This window comes from Phyllostomus hastatus, unplaced genomic scaffold, assembly GCF_019186645.2.
Source record: "Phyllostomus hastatus isolate PE091 unplaced genomic scaffold, TTU_PhHast_1.1 phas_contig_495, whole genome shotgun sequence".
NCBI classification, from domain to species: domain Eukaryota; kingdom Metazoa; phylum Chordata; class Mammalia; order Chiroptera; family Phyllostomidae; genus Phyllostomus; species Phyllostomus hastatus.
Genome location: NW_025333895.1, coordinates 7,193,645 through 7,210,551, shown reverse-complemented (window position 1 = coordinate 7,210,551; position 16,907 = coordinate 7,193,645). Strand labels below are relative to the sequence as shown.

Below are 16,907 nucleotides of genomic sequence, written 5' to 3'. Positions count from 1 at the left end.
CCGTCCTGAGACGGCCGAAGCGCGGAACACACTCAAGGACAGCGACGGAGGCGCAAAGGTAGGTGCCGGAGTCGACCTGAGTGCGGGAGGCCGGGCACCTCCCCTAGGGGGGCGGGGCGGGGGCGGGAGGCGGTGGGGGAGGGGCCTGACCCGGCCGCTTTCGCGCCGAGGCCGCAGACTCCGCCCCCACCGCGCGGACCCTCCTGATTGGCGGGCCCCCCTGACTGGCGGGCCCTGTGTCCCGGAAGTGACGGCGGTGCCCGGGGCGCGGCCCCCTCGCGGAGCCGCGGCGCTTCTCTTCCCACGGCCCGCCCCTCCGCGCACCAAAACAAACTGGAGGCCGGGGCGGGGCCTGCGGGCGGCCGACGGCGCGCGGGGGCAGGTTCTTCGGTCGCGGCGCCCGTGGGTTGGGCGGCGGGGTGCGGCCTGGCGCTTCCGCCCTAGGTCGAGTAGGGAGCAGAGGCATGGAGCCCGGCTAGCAGCCGACGCGAGGCCTGGCTGGGTGAGGAGAGCGGCGGGCTGGAGGTTGCACACGTGAGAGGGTGCGCGGCTGGTGCGCGCGGGGCCGCTCGGAGTAACCGCCGCGGCGCGAATGCTCAGGGCGGGCCGGGGTGGGGGTGGGGCGGCGGGAGCTCGGCTGCTGTTCGGAGGGTCCCGGCGCTGCAGAAGGGAGCACCCCAGCAGTGCCTGGTGGGTCGTCATCTGGTGCCTCCTGAGTTCCGGGATCCCAGGCGCTGGGACCCCACTTTTCCGCGTTGTCCACAGTGCGGTGTCCTGTGAGCTGTTTTTGGTTTGGGCGTCGTGTGGCGTCTGTGGGGGTCGTTGGGCAGGTCTCTCTCCAGAAAGTGTTGGTCCTCTCAACGGCCCTGCCTTTCCCCTGCTCCAAGTCTCTCCCTTTGGAGAGAGGGCCTCCCCCAAATGGCCACCTGAGCCCTCCCTGCTCCTCCTGAAGGTGATGGATCGCTGACAGCCGGTCAGAGGGGCTTTGCCGCCCCCACCCCCACCTTCGCGGCCCGGAGGGGACCAGGCACGAGGCTGGGCGGGAAAAGAACCCTGCGGTTAGGAGGGAGAGTTTCACGTGGACAGTGACAGGGATGAGTTAGTGCGGATCCTGGGGCTGATCACACCTGCGTGTGCCCGCCCACTGGGGGCCCTTCTGACCGTGCGGGGCCTGACCCAGGGGGACCAGAGTCCCCTCCAGGTTGGCATCCAGTTGCACCGTCATCATTTGTGCACCCGCAGGCGAGTTGTCTGAGCTTGTGAGCCTGGGCTTTTTCATCAAATGGTAACATCTGGCTCTACCTAGTAGCGCTGATGTGGAACTCAGGGGAGAGTATAGTAAACACTGCTTTATCCATTTGTTTGGTGTTTTTTTTTTTTTTGTTTTGTTTTGGTTTCAGAAATACTCTTTTTGGGCCAGAGTCTGGGTACATACGAAGGCAAATTCTCACCCTCTCACAGACACACCTAGGAATCGCCACTGAGAGGATCGCGTCTCTGTAAGTTGTTAAGACATTTTTTTTGTCATGTAGTATGTGCCAAGCAGGAGTAAAAGAAATTATGCAGAGTAGATCCTTGCCTACAGATTCAGAATTTCTGAGAATGGCTCTTCCCAACGTGGAAGACCAGCGATAGAAACGTACAGAGTCCTAGGGTAATGCAGGAGGTCACTGGAGATGGACTGGAAGGGGAGGGTGGGTCAGACAGGCCCCGGACGGGGCGGCACTCGGGGGCGGGTTGGCTGTTGTGGGTAGTTCTCAAATCTGGCTTTTGATCAGAATCACTGGTGGAGTTCTTTTTAAAAATTGAGTCTGAATTTTATCAGTAGTATCTTATTTTTTAAAAATATATTTTATTGATTATGCTATTACAGTTGTCCCATTACCCCCCTTCATTCCCCTCCACCCTGCACGCCCTCTCCCACCCACCTTCCCCCCCTTTAGTTCATGTCCATGTGTCGTAAATTCTTCAGCTTCTACGCTTCCCATACTATTCTTGCTTTCCCCTTATTTTCTACCTACCATCTATGCTACTTATTCTCTGTACCTTCCCCCTCTCTCCCTCTCCCCTGTTCATAACCCTCCATGTGATCTCCATTTCTGCGGTTTTGTTCCTGTTCTCATTGTTTGCTTAGTTTGCTTTTGTTTTTGTTTCAGGTTTGGTTGTTCGTGAGTTTGTTGTCATTTTACTGTACATGTTTTTTTATCTTCCTTTTCTTAGATAAGTCCCTTTACCATTTCATAAAATAAGGGCTTGGTGATGATGAACTCCTTGAATTTGAACCTTATCTGGGAAGCCCTTTATCTGCCTTTCCATTCTAAGTGAAAGCTTTGCTAGATAGAAGTCTTGGATGTAGGTCCTTGCCTTTCATGACTGGGAATACTTCTTTCCAGCCCCTTCTTGCCTGCAGGGTTTCTTTTGAGAGAGAAATCAGCTGACAGTCTGGTGGAACTCCTTTGTAGGTCACTGTCTCCTTTTCTCTTGATGCTTTTAAGATTCTTTCCTTATCTTTAATCTCGGGTAATGTAATTATGACGTGCCTTGGTGTGTTCCTCTTTGGGTCCAACTTCTTTGGGACTCTCTGAGCTTCCTGGACTTCCTGGAAGTCTATTTCCTTTCCTGGATTGGGGAAGTTCTCCTTCATTATTTGTTCAAATAACTTTTCCACTTGTTGCTCTTCCTCTTCCCCTTCTGGTACCCCTATAATTTGGATGTTGGAATGTTTAAAGATGTCCTGGAGGTTCCTAACTTACTTCTCATTTTTTTGAATTCTTGTTGCTTCATTCTTTTCTGTTGTTTCTTTCTTCCTTCTGGTCCACTCCATTGATTTGAGTCCCAGTTTCCTTCCTATCACTATTGGTTCCCTGTATATTTCCCTTTATTTCACTTAGCATAGCCTTCATTTATTCATCTAATTTGCAATCAAATTCAACCAAGTCTGTGGGCATCCTGATCACCAGTGCTTTAAACTGTGCTTCTGATAGGTTGACTATCTCTTGGTTGCTTAGTTGTATTTGCTGTGGAGCTTTGACCTGTTCTTCCACTTGGGCCTTTTGTTTCTTGTCTTGTCATGCATGTTACGTATGAAGGGCAGAACCTTTGGTGTTTACCAGGGCGGTGCAACCCACTTGCTGGGTTGTGATGCTGTACATGGGGGAGGGTCTAAGGGAACAATGGCGCTTGCTCCACTCTCTGTTGGACTTCAGTCCCTTCCACCGCTTCCCCCAAGCAAACTGGGCCCTTCTGATGCCGATTCCCGTGTGGGTGGGCTTGTGTACATTCTAGGACCCTTTGGGTCTCTCCAAAGAACTCTCCTGTGAGGCTGGGAGTCTCCCTGCGCCTCAGCCCCCACAGGTGTTTTCAATCGGTGCTTTTAGGCTTTATTTCCCGGCGCTGGCACCCTGTGTTGTGCTTAGTGTCTCGCTGCACGATCGCTGCCTTGCTGGGTCTGCCGGTTGCCACCGCCTGCGGGCCAGGGTCTGCCCGCTGCGGTCTTGCACGCCCGGGATGCCTTGCAGGCCTGGGATGCCTAGCGCGCCCGGTGCCACAGCTCTTTGTGCTGTGCACCCCCTCTCCGCCCTGCTGCGCGACTCCGCACCTCCTACCGGTCTGGATGAAGGTGTCCATTTTAACTCCTTGGTTGTCCGACTTCCATACAGTTCAGTTTTCTGTCAGTTCTGGTGGTTATTCTGTTTCTGAATTGTTGTTGTCCCTCTCTTGGTTGTGTGAGGAGGCACAGTGTGTCTATCTACGCCTCCACCTTGGCCGGAAGTCCCCCCTTTTTTTTTAAGTTTCTGTGGTAAGTTTGGTGTGCCCTCAGGGGTGAGAAGCAGGCAGAGGTGGCAAGGGCGGGGGCTCAGGGCAGATGGGTGAGCGTCCATGAAGGCAGGAAGCCCCAACGCCGGGAAGCTTTCCCGGGAGAGCGAGCGTGTGCAGGGGATGCTGAAGCCAGGTCAAGGAGGGCCTTGTGCGGTGAGCTCAGAAATGTGCATCTTACCCCGAGACTGGGGGGGAGTCGTTTGTGCTTTCAAAATCCAGTTTTTCCCTTTGCCGTTGGGTAGCATTTTGGAAGAAGAATTGGTGGTGAATCCAAACAAGAGGCAGAAGAATCCTGTGCAGGCTTCGTCGGTGATCCAGGCAGTGAGAACGTACGGTATTAAACCGAGGCGGAGGCAGCTCACCGAGAGTGAAGTAGTAATGGCAGGAGCACAGAAAAAAGCAGATGTGCGGGCAGGGCTTAGTTTTCCCTGGTTCTGTTTGCTCCGAGGTGCTGCATGGTGAACAGAGACTCACCATGCCGCCGGACGGTGAGCCCATCTTTGTGGGCTTCTTGGCTGGGCTGTCGCTTATTGAGTAGCTGAAATGTAGCTAAGATTGCATTAAGAGTTCTGCATATCTTCTGTTTTTGGGAAGCCTCAAAACAGGCAGCAGTTGAAGCAGTGGCTGGGATTCGGTCACCCAGAAAGGGCGTGAAATGAGAGGTTAGAGCCCTGAGGACTGGACGCCTTTGGGCTCCTGGCGTTGACAGGCAGCAAGGGAGAGGCGACAGTGAAGGAGATGTGAGCAGAAGGACGGAAAGGACAGCAACGTGTTGTCTTAGCCAAGGAATGCATGGCCAGCATTTTCTTTTCTTTTCCTTCTTTCTCTTCTTTTTCTTTTTTTGCGCGTTTTAAATTGAATCTGCCCGCCGGATTTGGGGATGCAGAGATTATGAAGGACTCGTGTGGAAGCATTCAGTGAATGTCAGGGTAGGAACCGGAGTGCAGAGGGCTTTGCTGAGCAAATGAATCTGGATTTTTTCCCCCAAGTTGTTTAGCTGGGAAGGTTAGAAAAAAAAGTTTATTGTTGTTTGAATTTTCTGGCCAGCTAATACTGAAAAATGACGTTTCCAGGGCAAGGCTCTGGAAAGTTCCGGCTCTGCCTCTGGTGGAGCGTCCTGTGGTGTTGACGCACCCACTGCCTTGTATAAGACAGATGTCAGTAAAATGGACTCTGTTTGATCCTTGGGGGCTGGTTCTTAGTTCTGTTCTGCAGCTTGAGGATTCCCTGGACACCCCATCTGTGGTTCAGCAATGGTGCACACGGTTAGAAAGCTGATGAAAGTAACAAAACTGGCTTCCAGAAGAACCGAGTTGGGCAAAAACTTAACAGGATTCGTGGGCACCTACCAGTAGTTTTCCCTTGAAAGGAAAATTACAATATATACCCTGTTCAGAATTTGCTGGGCTCAGTTAGGCCAGTGACAATTTTAGATTTGGGGACGTAACCATACACATGTGGCTGTCTGCGAGGACTCCCAGAAACGTGCTTCTGTTGTTGGTGTGCCCTGTAGCCAGTCCCCCAGACGTCGTAGGTTCCATGGTGTTTACCTGTTACATGGCAGTGACTTCCATTTGGTTGAGAAAATTTAGTTCTGCTTTTAGTGTGGGAGCAGCCCAGCTCTCTGAGTCAGTGAAATAAAAAGCAGGTTCTGTCATTTTTTTTCTTTTTATTTATTTTATCTTCACCTGAGTACATTTTTTTCATTGCTTTTAGAGAGAGAGAAACATTGTTTGCTTGCGTTTTGCACACGCCCGGACTGGCCAGACTGGGGATCGCACGTGCCCTGACCAGGAATCGAACCTGCAACCTTTCAGTTACGGGATGATGCGCCAACCAACTGAGCCACACTGGCCAGGGCCATGGTTTTCTTAATGGAAGGTTTCTTTTGCTAGCTGCTCTGTTAATAGGTTATATATATTTAAAGTTATTATTTTACTTTGGTCCTGTCGTTTTTTTTTTTCAGTTTCGGTTGACTACAATCATTTATCTGCCAAGTCATGCTCAAAATAATTGATGTTTGAGAAATCTCCAAGAAGTTTCACTTTCTATTCTTGCATATGAGTTCACTCCCCACGTTGAATTAGATCACTGGAAACAAGTAGCTTCTGCAGACTTAACTTCCTGGTGATGTGTAGTGGCCTTTTAGGAAAATGCAACTCTTCTTTGAATGCAGTAATTTTACATCCTGCAAAAACTAATGCTATTCATTGTGCTACTTGGCAGTCCCTAGTTTGCAGGCATGAATAACATGTGGTGTAGTTAGCGCTGGTGTCAGGCAGGGTGGGGCACTGCCGCCGAGTGGACACGCTTGTGTTTTCCTCGCGAGGACTGGGTGTGCTCGTCGTCTCGTCGTCTTTTTGCTTTGCTTTTCGGGAAGTGCTCCAAATTTAGGACTTAGTGAAATTACATTTTTCTAAATAGTTTGGACTCCTTGCTCTTTTTAAATCTCCTTTTTACTTGTCCTGTTCTACATGTAGTACTTTAATGTTGAAAGCTGTGCTAAATTATTTTTAGGAGCATGAAGAAAGTACACAGTTAATATTTAATAAATTTTAAAAATCAATTCATAAGACAAGTACATGTATTTGATTATACTTATGCATTTATGTGTAAGTCTTTAATCATGGGTGTAAGAAGAAAGTAAGGATTTTTAAGAAAATGAGTTTATTTTGGAGAACTGGCACTGTGCCCCAGAAGCCTCAGCAGTAAAATGCGGTTCCTGTCGAGACGTCCTTAGCGGAGAGTCCGCACTCCGCACCTCAGGGCCGCGCACACTCAGAACCCTCACACTGCCGAGTGGAGGTTCCCAGGTACTCAGTTCACGTTTCTTCACCCTTTTTGTCCCTTCTCTCTCCCTGAGAGGAAGCATTTCAGACATTTCTGTCCCGTGGATTTCCCCTGCGTATTAGTGCTGGTAACGTGTTACAGATCTCTGTGTGCGTGTCTGTGCTTGACCCGGACAGCGGGACGGACGGGTCTCACCTCCGTGGGGGGGGGGGGGGGTGCATCACCCGACGGGAGAGTGTCAGTTAGGGCCGTCTGGTTTCTGAGGTGAACTTGGTTAAGTTTACAGTTGGGTTTGATGCTTTTTTTTCCTGTTAGGCTGATATTTTACATTCACTGCATACTGAAGGTCAAGTTTCTCAAGATGAGGTTTGTCGGATAATTGCCAAGCCCAGTTCCCAGTCCGCTAGTAGCCCCATGGGAAAGAACACTGCGGTGCTCCCCTTTGGGTGCACGTTTCTCCTCTTTCCAGACCGGCTGACAGCCCTTCGCGTGGCACTTCGGGCTTGTCTGGGGTTTTCTCGTGCACAGAGGGTGCCGTGGGTTTTGGAGAGGCGCGGTCCGGAGGTGGCGTGGCATCCCGACCACATTGTGTAGGGGTTGCAAATGGGACTTCCACAGATGGCGTTGACCTCCATCAGCTGGGTGAGGTGGTGGTTGCCGGGTGTCTCCGCCGTGAAACGACTGGTGTCCCTCTCCGGGCTCCCCTCTGTGGGGGCGATTCACCGAGTCCGGCCCACATCCGAGACGGGGTGGGATTAAGGGCTGCCTCCCGGAATGGCGAGGTGAGTATCAGTATATTACTTGGAATTCTTCTAAAAGGAAGATGTGCCCCTTCTCCCACATTTGTTTCTTCGGTCGGTCGTGTGTTTATGCTGGTGTGGATTCATGTATATTTATAATGGGGGCCGTAACTCAGTTACTACGTTGGTTTTGTTCCAAACGTTTGAGCTCCGGCCGTCGCGAGCTTGTTCAGGTTGGCTCCTGTGTCCCTGTGACGGGCCGTCCTTTCGCACTCGGAGCCCTTCCCGGCGCTCGGGGACGCTCCGGCTCAGCTTGTGTTTGCGCCGCCCCAGCCCGTCTCCTCTTCTCCTCCCTCTCTCCTTGACTTCTTTATTTTAATGAGTACAGTTGCTTTTTGTGTAGCCACAGTACCCTGTTACCAACAGTGTCCATCCTGTTTGCTTTTATGTGCATTTAGTTAGGGATAAAAATACAGATCCTAGCTTATTTTTATGACGTCATTTGGGGATCTCTCTGGATTTTGGCTTCCATCCTATTTGATGATCTTCAGTTTCGTGCCGTCTGCAGTTCTGATAAACCTGCCTCAGAGATCTTCACCCACATCTTTGACACATTTGCTTTTGGGGATTTCCTGGTACAGTCTTGCTACTTTGCCCTCCTTGAGACTGCTAATATTTGGAAAACTATTTAATCTTACTTAACCTTTCCGCTTGAGTTTGGGTGGTAGAGGCTCCGATGGCATAAAAACAAAGAGTTGGAGACAGCCAAAACACAGGCGTCAAGCTTAGTAGCGGCAGGCTAGCGTCAGAGTGCTACAGTGCAAGGCGGGCAGTGAGCGTGTTCCCTGGGGCAGGTCCCCGTGTGAACGCGCTTTCTAGACAAGCGGAAGTCTTCTCTCTCTGTGTTTTTGGTACTGGTATGGACTAGTTTGTATGGATTTTTATGCTTGCAGGGATTTCTGGTACGTGGTTTTGGGGAATGTGAAATATTTCCTGAGCTTTTGATTCAGCTTAAGTACATCAGTAGAACATGGCAGAATCTGTGCTTTGGAAACACTGACAGCTCTCTGTCTCAGTACATTTTCCATCGGTATTACATAGTTTTGAGCCTTTTCTATAGAACAACTGTATATTGCTTTATGTTGATTACTAACAAACTGCTTTCGTTTTATTATGTTTTTCATGTGTCAAAGAAAAGGCTTTTTTGAGTGTTCTCAGATTTGAGTTTAGTCAATAACTGTCAAGCTGGCTAGAAGACTGTTCTGGAAGTGGTGGAGGCACATCCTAAGGTGAGGATGAGGGTCCTTAGTAGGAAGCACACCGTTCTTCACGCAGAGCAGGCCTGGAGTGTTTGGTCTTTCTGTGGGTGCTCCACTCTCTGCTTCGGACGCAGGTTCAGGATGAGCACATGCTGCTGGTGCACCCCGGGCGGGGCCTCCACTGCCGACTTCCTGCAGCGCTACGCGTCCAGGGCCCCGGGCGGCGCGTCCCCCGCAGCAGAGGAGTTCCACACCGCAGACGAAGACCTCTGCTACTGCTTGGAGTGTGTGACCGAGTACCACAGGGCTCGCGATGAGCTGCCCACCTTGCACGAGGTGAGTCCCGTCAGGTGGGGCATGTCGTCAGAGCTTGGTGACCAGCTGGAGAGTAAATCTGAGCTCTTCTGGGAGCACTCGGAACACCGATACTTTACCCGGCCTAATCCACTGCCTGCTATGCAGTAGGTGCTGCATCAGTGGTCACGGACCAATTGGCTTGAATTGAAACCTAAAGCAGAACTTTATGACCTCACGTTTAGTCAGTTTAGTATAAAACAATTTTATGAAATGAAGTGATTTGTTGGGGACATTGGTTTCTGTTTTTATGTCAGTGTATTTGACAGTGTTATAAATTCATGTGTCTGAATGGTTTGGGCTATTTCTTTAATTGATTTTTTCTCTTTATTTTTTAAAAACCCCAAGGGCAAGCATATTTTCCAGTCGTAGTGACCAAAGTTCAACATACGATTTTAAATTCATAGCTTTGACTATTTGGCTTATTGCATTTATGTGATGAGAAGCAACACAGACCTTAGAGCTGTGTGGAAAGAGAGAGGGATGGGTAGTCAGGAATCTGTTGGGAACACTTTTGCAGTTACAAGGTTCCCTAGTTATGAAGCTAACCAGTGTCTTTGTGCTAAAGACATTGGAGGTCCCGATGGCTGGAACATGGAGAGGAAAGCAGAGAAGGCCTGGTTCTTGGCTTTGACAAAGAAGCTCCGACTTCTTGCTTCCTTTGCAGTCGACTCAGTGGGGATGCTGAGCTACTGAGGGTGCAGCTGTGCACGGACAGCGCCAGCCCTCGAGTGCTCTATGCGCTTGTGTATGTTGTGCATGTGGCCGTGGTTGGTGGCTCTTCAGACGCATAAAATACGTGAGGTCTAGCCCTTCTTTAAGTTTCTGGATTTTTAAAAAATAGTTTATTATTTACTTTTAGAGAGAGGGGAAGGGAGGGAGAAAGAGAGGGAGGGAAACATCAATGTGTGGTGGCCTCTCGTGCGCCCCCAACTGGGGACCCAGCCCACAAACCCAGACGTGTGCCCCGACTGGGAATCAAACCGGTGACCTTTTGGTTCACAGGCTGGCTGTCAATCCACTGAGCCACACCAGCCAGGGCAAATTTCTGAATTTTTATGCTTAGGTCAGGGCTTTTGGAAAGTTGTTCATATGCAGTATATTTTGTTGATGACAAGATATAAAGCATACTGCCGGTCTTTCTTTTCCTGTAGGTTTTATGGGAACTAGAAACCTTACGTCTCATAAATCACTTTGAAAAGTCCATGAGGGGAGAGATCGAGGACGACGACGAGTTGTACATAGTGGACAGCAACGGGGAGGCCCAGCTGTTCGACTTCACTGGCCAGGACTTCGAGAATAAGCTTCGAGTTCCGATTCTTGAAATCCTGAAATACCCTTACCTGCTTTTACACGAGCGTGTCAGTGAGTATCTTGGGTGTTACACAAGTTAGGTCAGTTTTAGTATCTTGAGAAATGTGGGAATTTAGGTTTATCTGTATGAAAAGCTGTTTGTTAAACATGTAGGTAGGATGCTTGCTAATATTTTTTCTAACATTTTGCTTTCCAAGTTTCCAAACATAAAGGTTAATTATATAATGAGCACCACGTAGAGTCCACAGTTGCTAACATCTTGCTCTCTTTGCTTTGTTACATATTTTATCCATCTCTGCATTCAGTTAATTTTTATTCTTGTGTTCTCACTCTTGGCACTGTGAACATTCTGGATTGGGTGAGTGCGTGTTGTGGGGACCGCCTGCCCACCTCAGGGTGTGGGCCAGCCTCCCTGGCCTCTGCTCCCCTCCTCCCCCAGTTGCATAACCAGAAATGTCTCCAAGCATTGCAGTGTGCCTTGGGGTGTTGGGGGCTGGGCTGGGGAGAGGCGGAGTCATTCCCGCTGAGACCACTGGGCTGCAGTCATTTTCGTCACTCACGGTGGCCTGGCAGGTTACAGCTGCTGCGGTTTTGGTCGTTTGTGGTTGCATTTTGTAGTGTGACATGCTTAGATGTGAAGACGATTTCCTGATCTATCAAATCTAACCAGATAACACCTTTCAGGCGTTTTTATATCTAACCTGTGTTCACATTTTCCCAGTGGACACAAAATACGCTTTTGGGCTGGTTTGCATAAATCAGAGTCCAGTCAGGGATCATGCGTTCCGAAAGTGTTCATACACATGTGTGCACACACCTTTCTGTTGGAGCGGCTGTTGTCTGTCTGTTCCTTCCCTCTCTGACGTGCTGAGACCATGTAGTTACCCTGTGGAAGAAGGCACTTTCTGGATTTTTCCAGTGGCTTTCTTGTGATACTACTTAACTTGTTCTCTGTGTTTTCCGTGAACTGGAAGTCGATCTGAAGAGCTGATTACATCTAAATACATTAAAAATAGGTTTTAAAGTTGTTAAAGAATACTATATCCAGAAAAGTGAGTACACTTGATGTTTCCTGACAAACTGAACACACTTGTGTAGCTGCGCCCAGATAAAGAAACAATGTCAACACCCCAGGCGCTCCTCGTGTTTTTCTGTTTTATTTTTATCTATTTTATTACTTTAATTCATCCACTAACAGGTTTTTTAATTACTTGAGAGAGAAACACTGATTTGTCCCACTTGTCCTTGCCCTCCCTGGTTGCTCCTTGTGTGTGTCCTGGCCAGGGCTTGAACCCGCAACCTCGGCAGATCAGGACGGTGCCCCTCCTGGTGGAGCTGCCTGGCCAGGGTCCCCCTCATTCTTTTCAGATCGTCATTCCCTCCTCCCCAGAGCCAGCCACTAGCACTAACAATATTCTTTGGAGCTTTACAGACTAAAGTTGATTCACCTGATAGGGTGAGTGTGTGGGTCTATGGAGGACACTTTTTTTTTTTTCCAAAGATTTTATTTTATTTATTTTTAGATAGGGGAAGGGAGGGAGAAAGAGGGAGAGAAATGTCAGTGTGTGGTTGCCTCTCATGCGCTCCCAACTGGGGACCTGGCCTACAACCTAGGTGTGTTCTCTGACTGGGAATCAAACTAGCAACCCTTCCGTTCGCAGGCTGGTGCTCAGGCCACTGAGCCACACCAGCCAGGTGGAGGACACGTTGAGAGATTAATGAAGATGTTTCCGTAAAGCGGCAGGAGCCAGAACAGTGCTCGCACAGTGGGACGGTTCAGGCTGCAGAAGTAAGCCAGTGGATCTGGGAATTTGGTGTTTGGTGATAGTAGCATTTCAAACCAGTGGGGAAAATGTATCCTGCGATAAATGAGAGTTGGACAGAATAGCTGTCGGGGGGCTGGAGGTGGGGGAAGGAAGCAGCTTTTCTTGTTTTTTCTAATTCTCACTGAGGATATTTGCATTGACTTTAGAGGGGGAGACATCCATGTGGGAAACATCAGTTGGTTGCCTCCTGTACGTACCCCAACTGGGGATGGAACCTTCAACCGAGGTGTGTGCCCTGACTGGGAATCGAACCCACAGCCTTCTGGTCTGTGGGATGATGCTCCAATGAACTGAGCCTCCCAGCCAGGGCAGGAGATGACTGACTTTATCACGCCAGTGCCAGATAAAGCTACTATAAATCAAAATGTAAAATGCAAATGGAATTGGACCTACGACATATCTTAAGGCGACACCTGTGGAGAAAATTGTGTCAGGAGTGAAAAACGAACATGCACGCACTAGTGAAGTCGACTGCGGCGCGGGAGCTGCATGGCGGCAGGTGCACGGCGCTCCTGTGCTCACCAGGAGCACGCTTCCGCCTGACTTGCAGACGCCCGCAGGAGCCGGATTTGGGGGGTCAGTGAGCTGATGGGATGCACGCCTTACGTTTGCTGCCTTGCTTTCCCCTGCAGACGAGCTGTGTGTGGAAGCGCTGTGCCGGATGGAGCAGGCGAACTGCTCCTTTCAGGTGTTTGAGAAACAGCCTGGGATCTACTTGTTGCTGGTCCATCCTAATGAAATGGTGAGTGCAGGCGTCGGGGGGGGAGGACGTGTCATTTTTCACATACAGACGGCTGTGGTTGAGGTTTTGATGTGTGTTTTGTTTAGAACGTTTGTCAGAATACTTCCGACAGGTGCTGCTTTAGCCTGAAAGACCGACAAGGGGACGACGCGGACTTCCCGGGTGTGCGGCCGGCCCGGCCAGGGGGGCTGCCCTCTCGCTCTCCCCGCCCGCCCCGCGCCAAGCGCGCGTGAACGCCCGCCGTGGTGTTTGAAACCAGCACTTTGCTAATAGCTGAGGGTTTCTAAAGTGCAGGGCGGGTAGGGGGCAGGGAAGGGAAGGGGGTCCCGTTCCTGGTGCTAGAAGTGAGGAGGGGCAGGAGTCAGAATAGTTCTGGGGCGGGAACAGAGGCCAAGAGCGACGCCGGTGTGCTGAACCCTGACCTTGAGCTTGTCGCATAAGTTTTTCCTTTGAGGTTTGTTTTCATCTCTTCTTCCCTTTTCAAAATGTTATGGAAGATTGCAGACGTAAACGGTGTGGTGAACCCCGTGTGTTCATCGCCGGGCCCCGCCAGCTGTCAGTGCAGCGTCAGTATCGCGCCCCCTCTGGGTCGGTCAGAGCAGACGTGCGGCGTCCGAGCGTCTCATCTGTAAACGACTTCAGAGCGTCTTCCTGAAAGATGAGGGCGTTGTATTCATTCATCTTTTGCAGTCTCAACGTGGCTTCGTCCTTACGTCCTCAGCCTCGGGAGTTGTGTCCAGCTCCTTCAGGTGGTTCCCAGGAGCGGCGGTCCTGGAACTGAGGAGCAATGTGGGGTGGTTGTGGGGGGCGGTGCGCAGCACTAGCACTCATCTGCTCTGCCGCCTGGACGGCCAGTCGATAAGGACTTGGGGGCGGGAAACCACACCATCACTGCGCCTGAAGGGGTTTTCCAGCGTCATTCCTACCCAGCGTTGGCGTGAATGGAAGTGAGGGTCTCATAAGGTTTACCAGGGTGAGTTTATTCAGATCAGGGTCAAAGAAGTTTCACGTATTGCATTAATTAGTATCTTGTGTCTTTTAATACTTATAGGGAATCCTATTTTCTTAACTGGTTTTTTCCTGGATGTACACAGTTGTTCATTGAATGAAGCGCTGCATGTGCTACGCTTCCAGGTGCGGCGTTGGGCAATCCTGACAGCAAAAGGCTTGGGGAAGGTGGAGCGGGACGACTACTATGACCTACAGGAGGTTTTTACGTGCCTCTTCAAAGTCATCGAGTTGGGGCTTTTGGAGAATCCGGACATTTATACCACCTCTGCCCTCGAGAAGGGGAAACTGGTCGTCCTGCCCTCGCACATGTACGACACGAGCAGCCACAAGAACTACTGGCTAGGTGAGTGCTGCCGCCTGCACAGGTGTGATTAGTGTTTTCACACCGTTCTCTCGAGGACCTTGCAAAGGAAGTGATCTCTTCAGGTAATCTTACCAAAGTTGCTAAATACAGGATTTCCGTCTCCAGTCTTTTCTCATTAAATTGATACGGGCATTAGACATCTTGATTTTAAGCCCCTATCCTGGAAACCATCTGTTTAAAAGGTACATTTTCAAGTATAGCAAGTAGATCTTTAATTTGAAGCAATATTAGATGTAAACAATATTAATAGAGTAGTTGACTGCAATAGGGTTTGATCTCCTTTTAAAGGAGGCTTATTGTCTCCACGTAGTTCCACCCTACTTCATTGATTCTAGGGCTTATAATCACTTGTCATATTCGGCAGTGGTTGGTAATTGAAATACGGTGATCTTAAAATTGAAGCCTTCTTAGATTTCATGAAATATGGATTGTGTGGTAGTCATCTTAGAAATTGTCTTTTAGCCAAGTTTGTGCCATGTTCCCTTTTTTATCCTCAAATCACTCTGAAGTCCTGTTACTTAGGAGCAGTTGTATATGAAAATATCCAAGTTGAATGGGTGAGGAACTGGATTCTCTCCTGCTTCATCTTTTTGCCTCATTACTCTTCTGCCAGCTAAACCAGAGGCAGTACTGGGGTGCTGGGATTCAGCACCCCATGGTCAGCTCACAGACACCCTGACCGCTCTTGCAGGGATCTGCATGCTGCTGACCATCCTCGAGGAGCAGGCCATGGACTCGCTGCTGCTGGGCTCCGACAAGCAGAACGACTTCATGCAGTCCATACTGCACATCATGGAGAGGCAGTCGCAGGGTAACCGGCCTTATTTGCTAAATGCTTTGGAATACTGATGATGATGATGATGATGATGATGCACTTGTAAAATACTGGTGTCACTGCAAGAATTGGGTCTATGGCGTGAAGAAAAGAAAATGGACAGTTTTTGGTTTAGGTCACCGATTCAGAACTCTAAATCAGAAGGGAACTATAAAGTTTAATTCAGCACCTTACTTTCATAAAAGAAGAGGTGGAAGCCCGAGGAAGCCAACTTCTCGGTGCTGAAACACCAGCTGGTGGCAGAGTGAAGGCCAGACTCCAGAGGAGATGAGTTTCTAGTGACGCGGTAGCCGAAGTGGTGTAGAAGGCCTCGTCTCCCCTGCCTCCATGTCTGTCTTTTTCCTGGTTCTTCCTTTTATTTTGGTTCTCTGTTGTTTTACTGTCCAAGATGGTGACTGCTAGCCAAATGTAGCTATTTAAATTTAAATTAAAAATTTAGTTTTTCAGGTCCACTAGTTGTATTTCAAGAGCTCAGCAACCACATGTGCCGGGTGGATACTGTATTGAACAGCACAAATATAGAACATTTCCATCGTCACAGAAAGTTCTCGGGGACAGTGCTGCTCAAGAGTCTGGCACAGAGGGTCTAAAACGTTCAGTCAAGTTCAGTATTGGACCCCACCTTTCTTTTGCTCATGGTTGTACCACATTGATTAGGGAGGTTCTGTGCTTAAATAAGCACAGACGACGGTCTGTGCTTATCTTCCTGACGGCACAACGAATCAGTCCAGGGCAAGCATGCCAAAATCTGTGAAAATAATGAATACAACTTTTTTTCATGCTGACTTCTTTTTAGGCAACCTCATTGTGGATATAAATTCATTTGTGGGAGATCTAAAATATGTAAATATTACTTTTTTGGGTCACATGTATTTTCTTGCTAGATTACTTCTGATTAAGGTTGTTGCTGGTCCATTTTCCAGCAGTGGCTGCACGCGTCACTCACTTCTTGCCGTGTGCCAGCACATACCTTCCTGTTCTCCCCGTGCGGCCGGCCCCCGCCCTCAGAGCGCCACCCCTCTTTGAGACCTGTCTTAGTTGTCTACACCGACTGGGAACGCTCTTCCGTCCTTTGACAGCTGACGAGACAAGACCTCAGACAGTGTGTCGGCTGCAGGAGAGGGTGGAAAAGTGTACGGCCAGGTCCGCAGGGCTGACCATGTGATAAAGTGGAGTTGGAGAGCCCTGAGGGCAGTGAAGCTGGGTGGGGTTCTAGGCTGACTGGGTGATGGGACAGGGACGAGGGAGAGACAGCACTTGCATCAGAAGCGTGCTGCAGCAGGCCAAGTGGCCAGGGAGTGTTTGGCATGTGAGGGAGCTTTTGAGCTGGGCCTCAGTGAATCGGAGTTTGACAGGTGGCATTCCTGTTCCTGTTTGAGGGGTAGCCAGCTGTCTGTTTTTGCTACAGAGAGGGAACAGTTATGGGAGTGTGGCTGGAAAGAGGCAGAGGAGGAAGACCTGGAAAGGGCTTGACTCTGAGGTCTTGGGGTTTTCTTAGAAGACTTCAATGAGCAGTTGAAGGTCTTGGAGCAGGGCAGCATCTTGCCGGTGCATGTCCAGCAGAGAAGAGGGAAAGGCCTGGAGGCTAGAGCTTGTCAGTCATGGACATTCCTGGCCCTGGGTGGTGGGAGACCCCAGCAGAACCGCACCGAGGCATGGCGGCGGCAGGCAATGCGCGCTGCTCGCCCGTGAGCCCGGGGAGTCAGTGGTGTGCACCAGACCAGGGCGCGTGGCTCGGGACCATGCGGGCCAGGGTTTCTGGTGACTCGGGCTTTGTTTACGTCTGTAAACGCCAAGTTTCCCTTTTCCCTTTCTTTCCTCTCCTTCTGTTTGTTGAAGGAAGGCAGTTCTGG

At 49.9% G+C, this 16,907-nt stretch overlaps 1 protein-coding gene across 6 annotated transcripts in view; it reads left to right on the top strand.

Annotated features, from left to right (window-relative positions):
* The first annotated feature begins 350 nt into the window (after positions 1-350).
* SETX (senataxin) overlaps positions 351-16,907 on the top strand; it is a 54,837-nt gene continuing 38,280 nt past the window's right edge. For 2 of the 6 annotated variants that reach the window (XM_045845894.1, XM_045845888.1), the window contains exons 1-7: positions 351-502; positions 1,401-1,499; positions 8,743-8,944; positions 10,117-10,327; positions 12,735-12,844; positions 13,979-14,198; positions 14,911-15,030. In XM_045845894.1, coding sequence (XP_045701850.1) covers positions 8,750-8,944; positions 10,117-10,327; positions 12,735-12,844; positions 13,979-14,198; positions 14,911-15,030 — 856 coding nt within the window. In that variant the 5' untranslated portion in view covers positions 351-502; positions 1,401-1,499; positions 8,743-8,749. Of the gene's footprint in view, positions 543-1,400; positions 1,500-8,542; positions 8,639-8,742; positions 8,945-10,116; positions 10,328-12,734; positions 12,845-13,978; positions 14,199-14,910; positions 15,031-16,907 lie in introns of all 6 variants that reach the window. The other 4 variants (XM_045845892.1, XM_045845890.1, XM_045845893.1 and 1 more) reach the window with 4 other exon arrangements.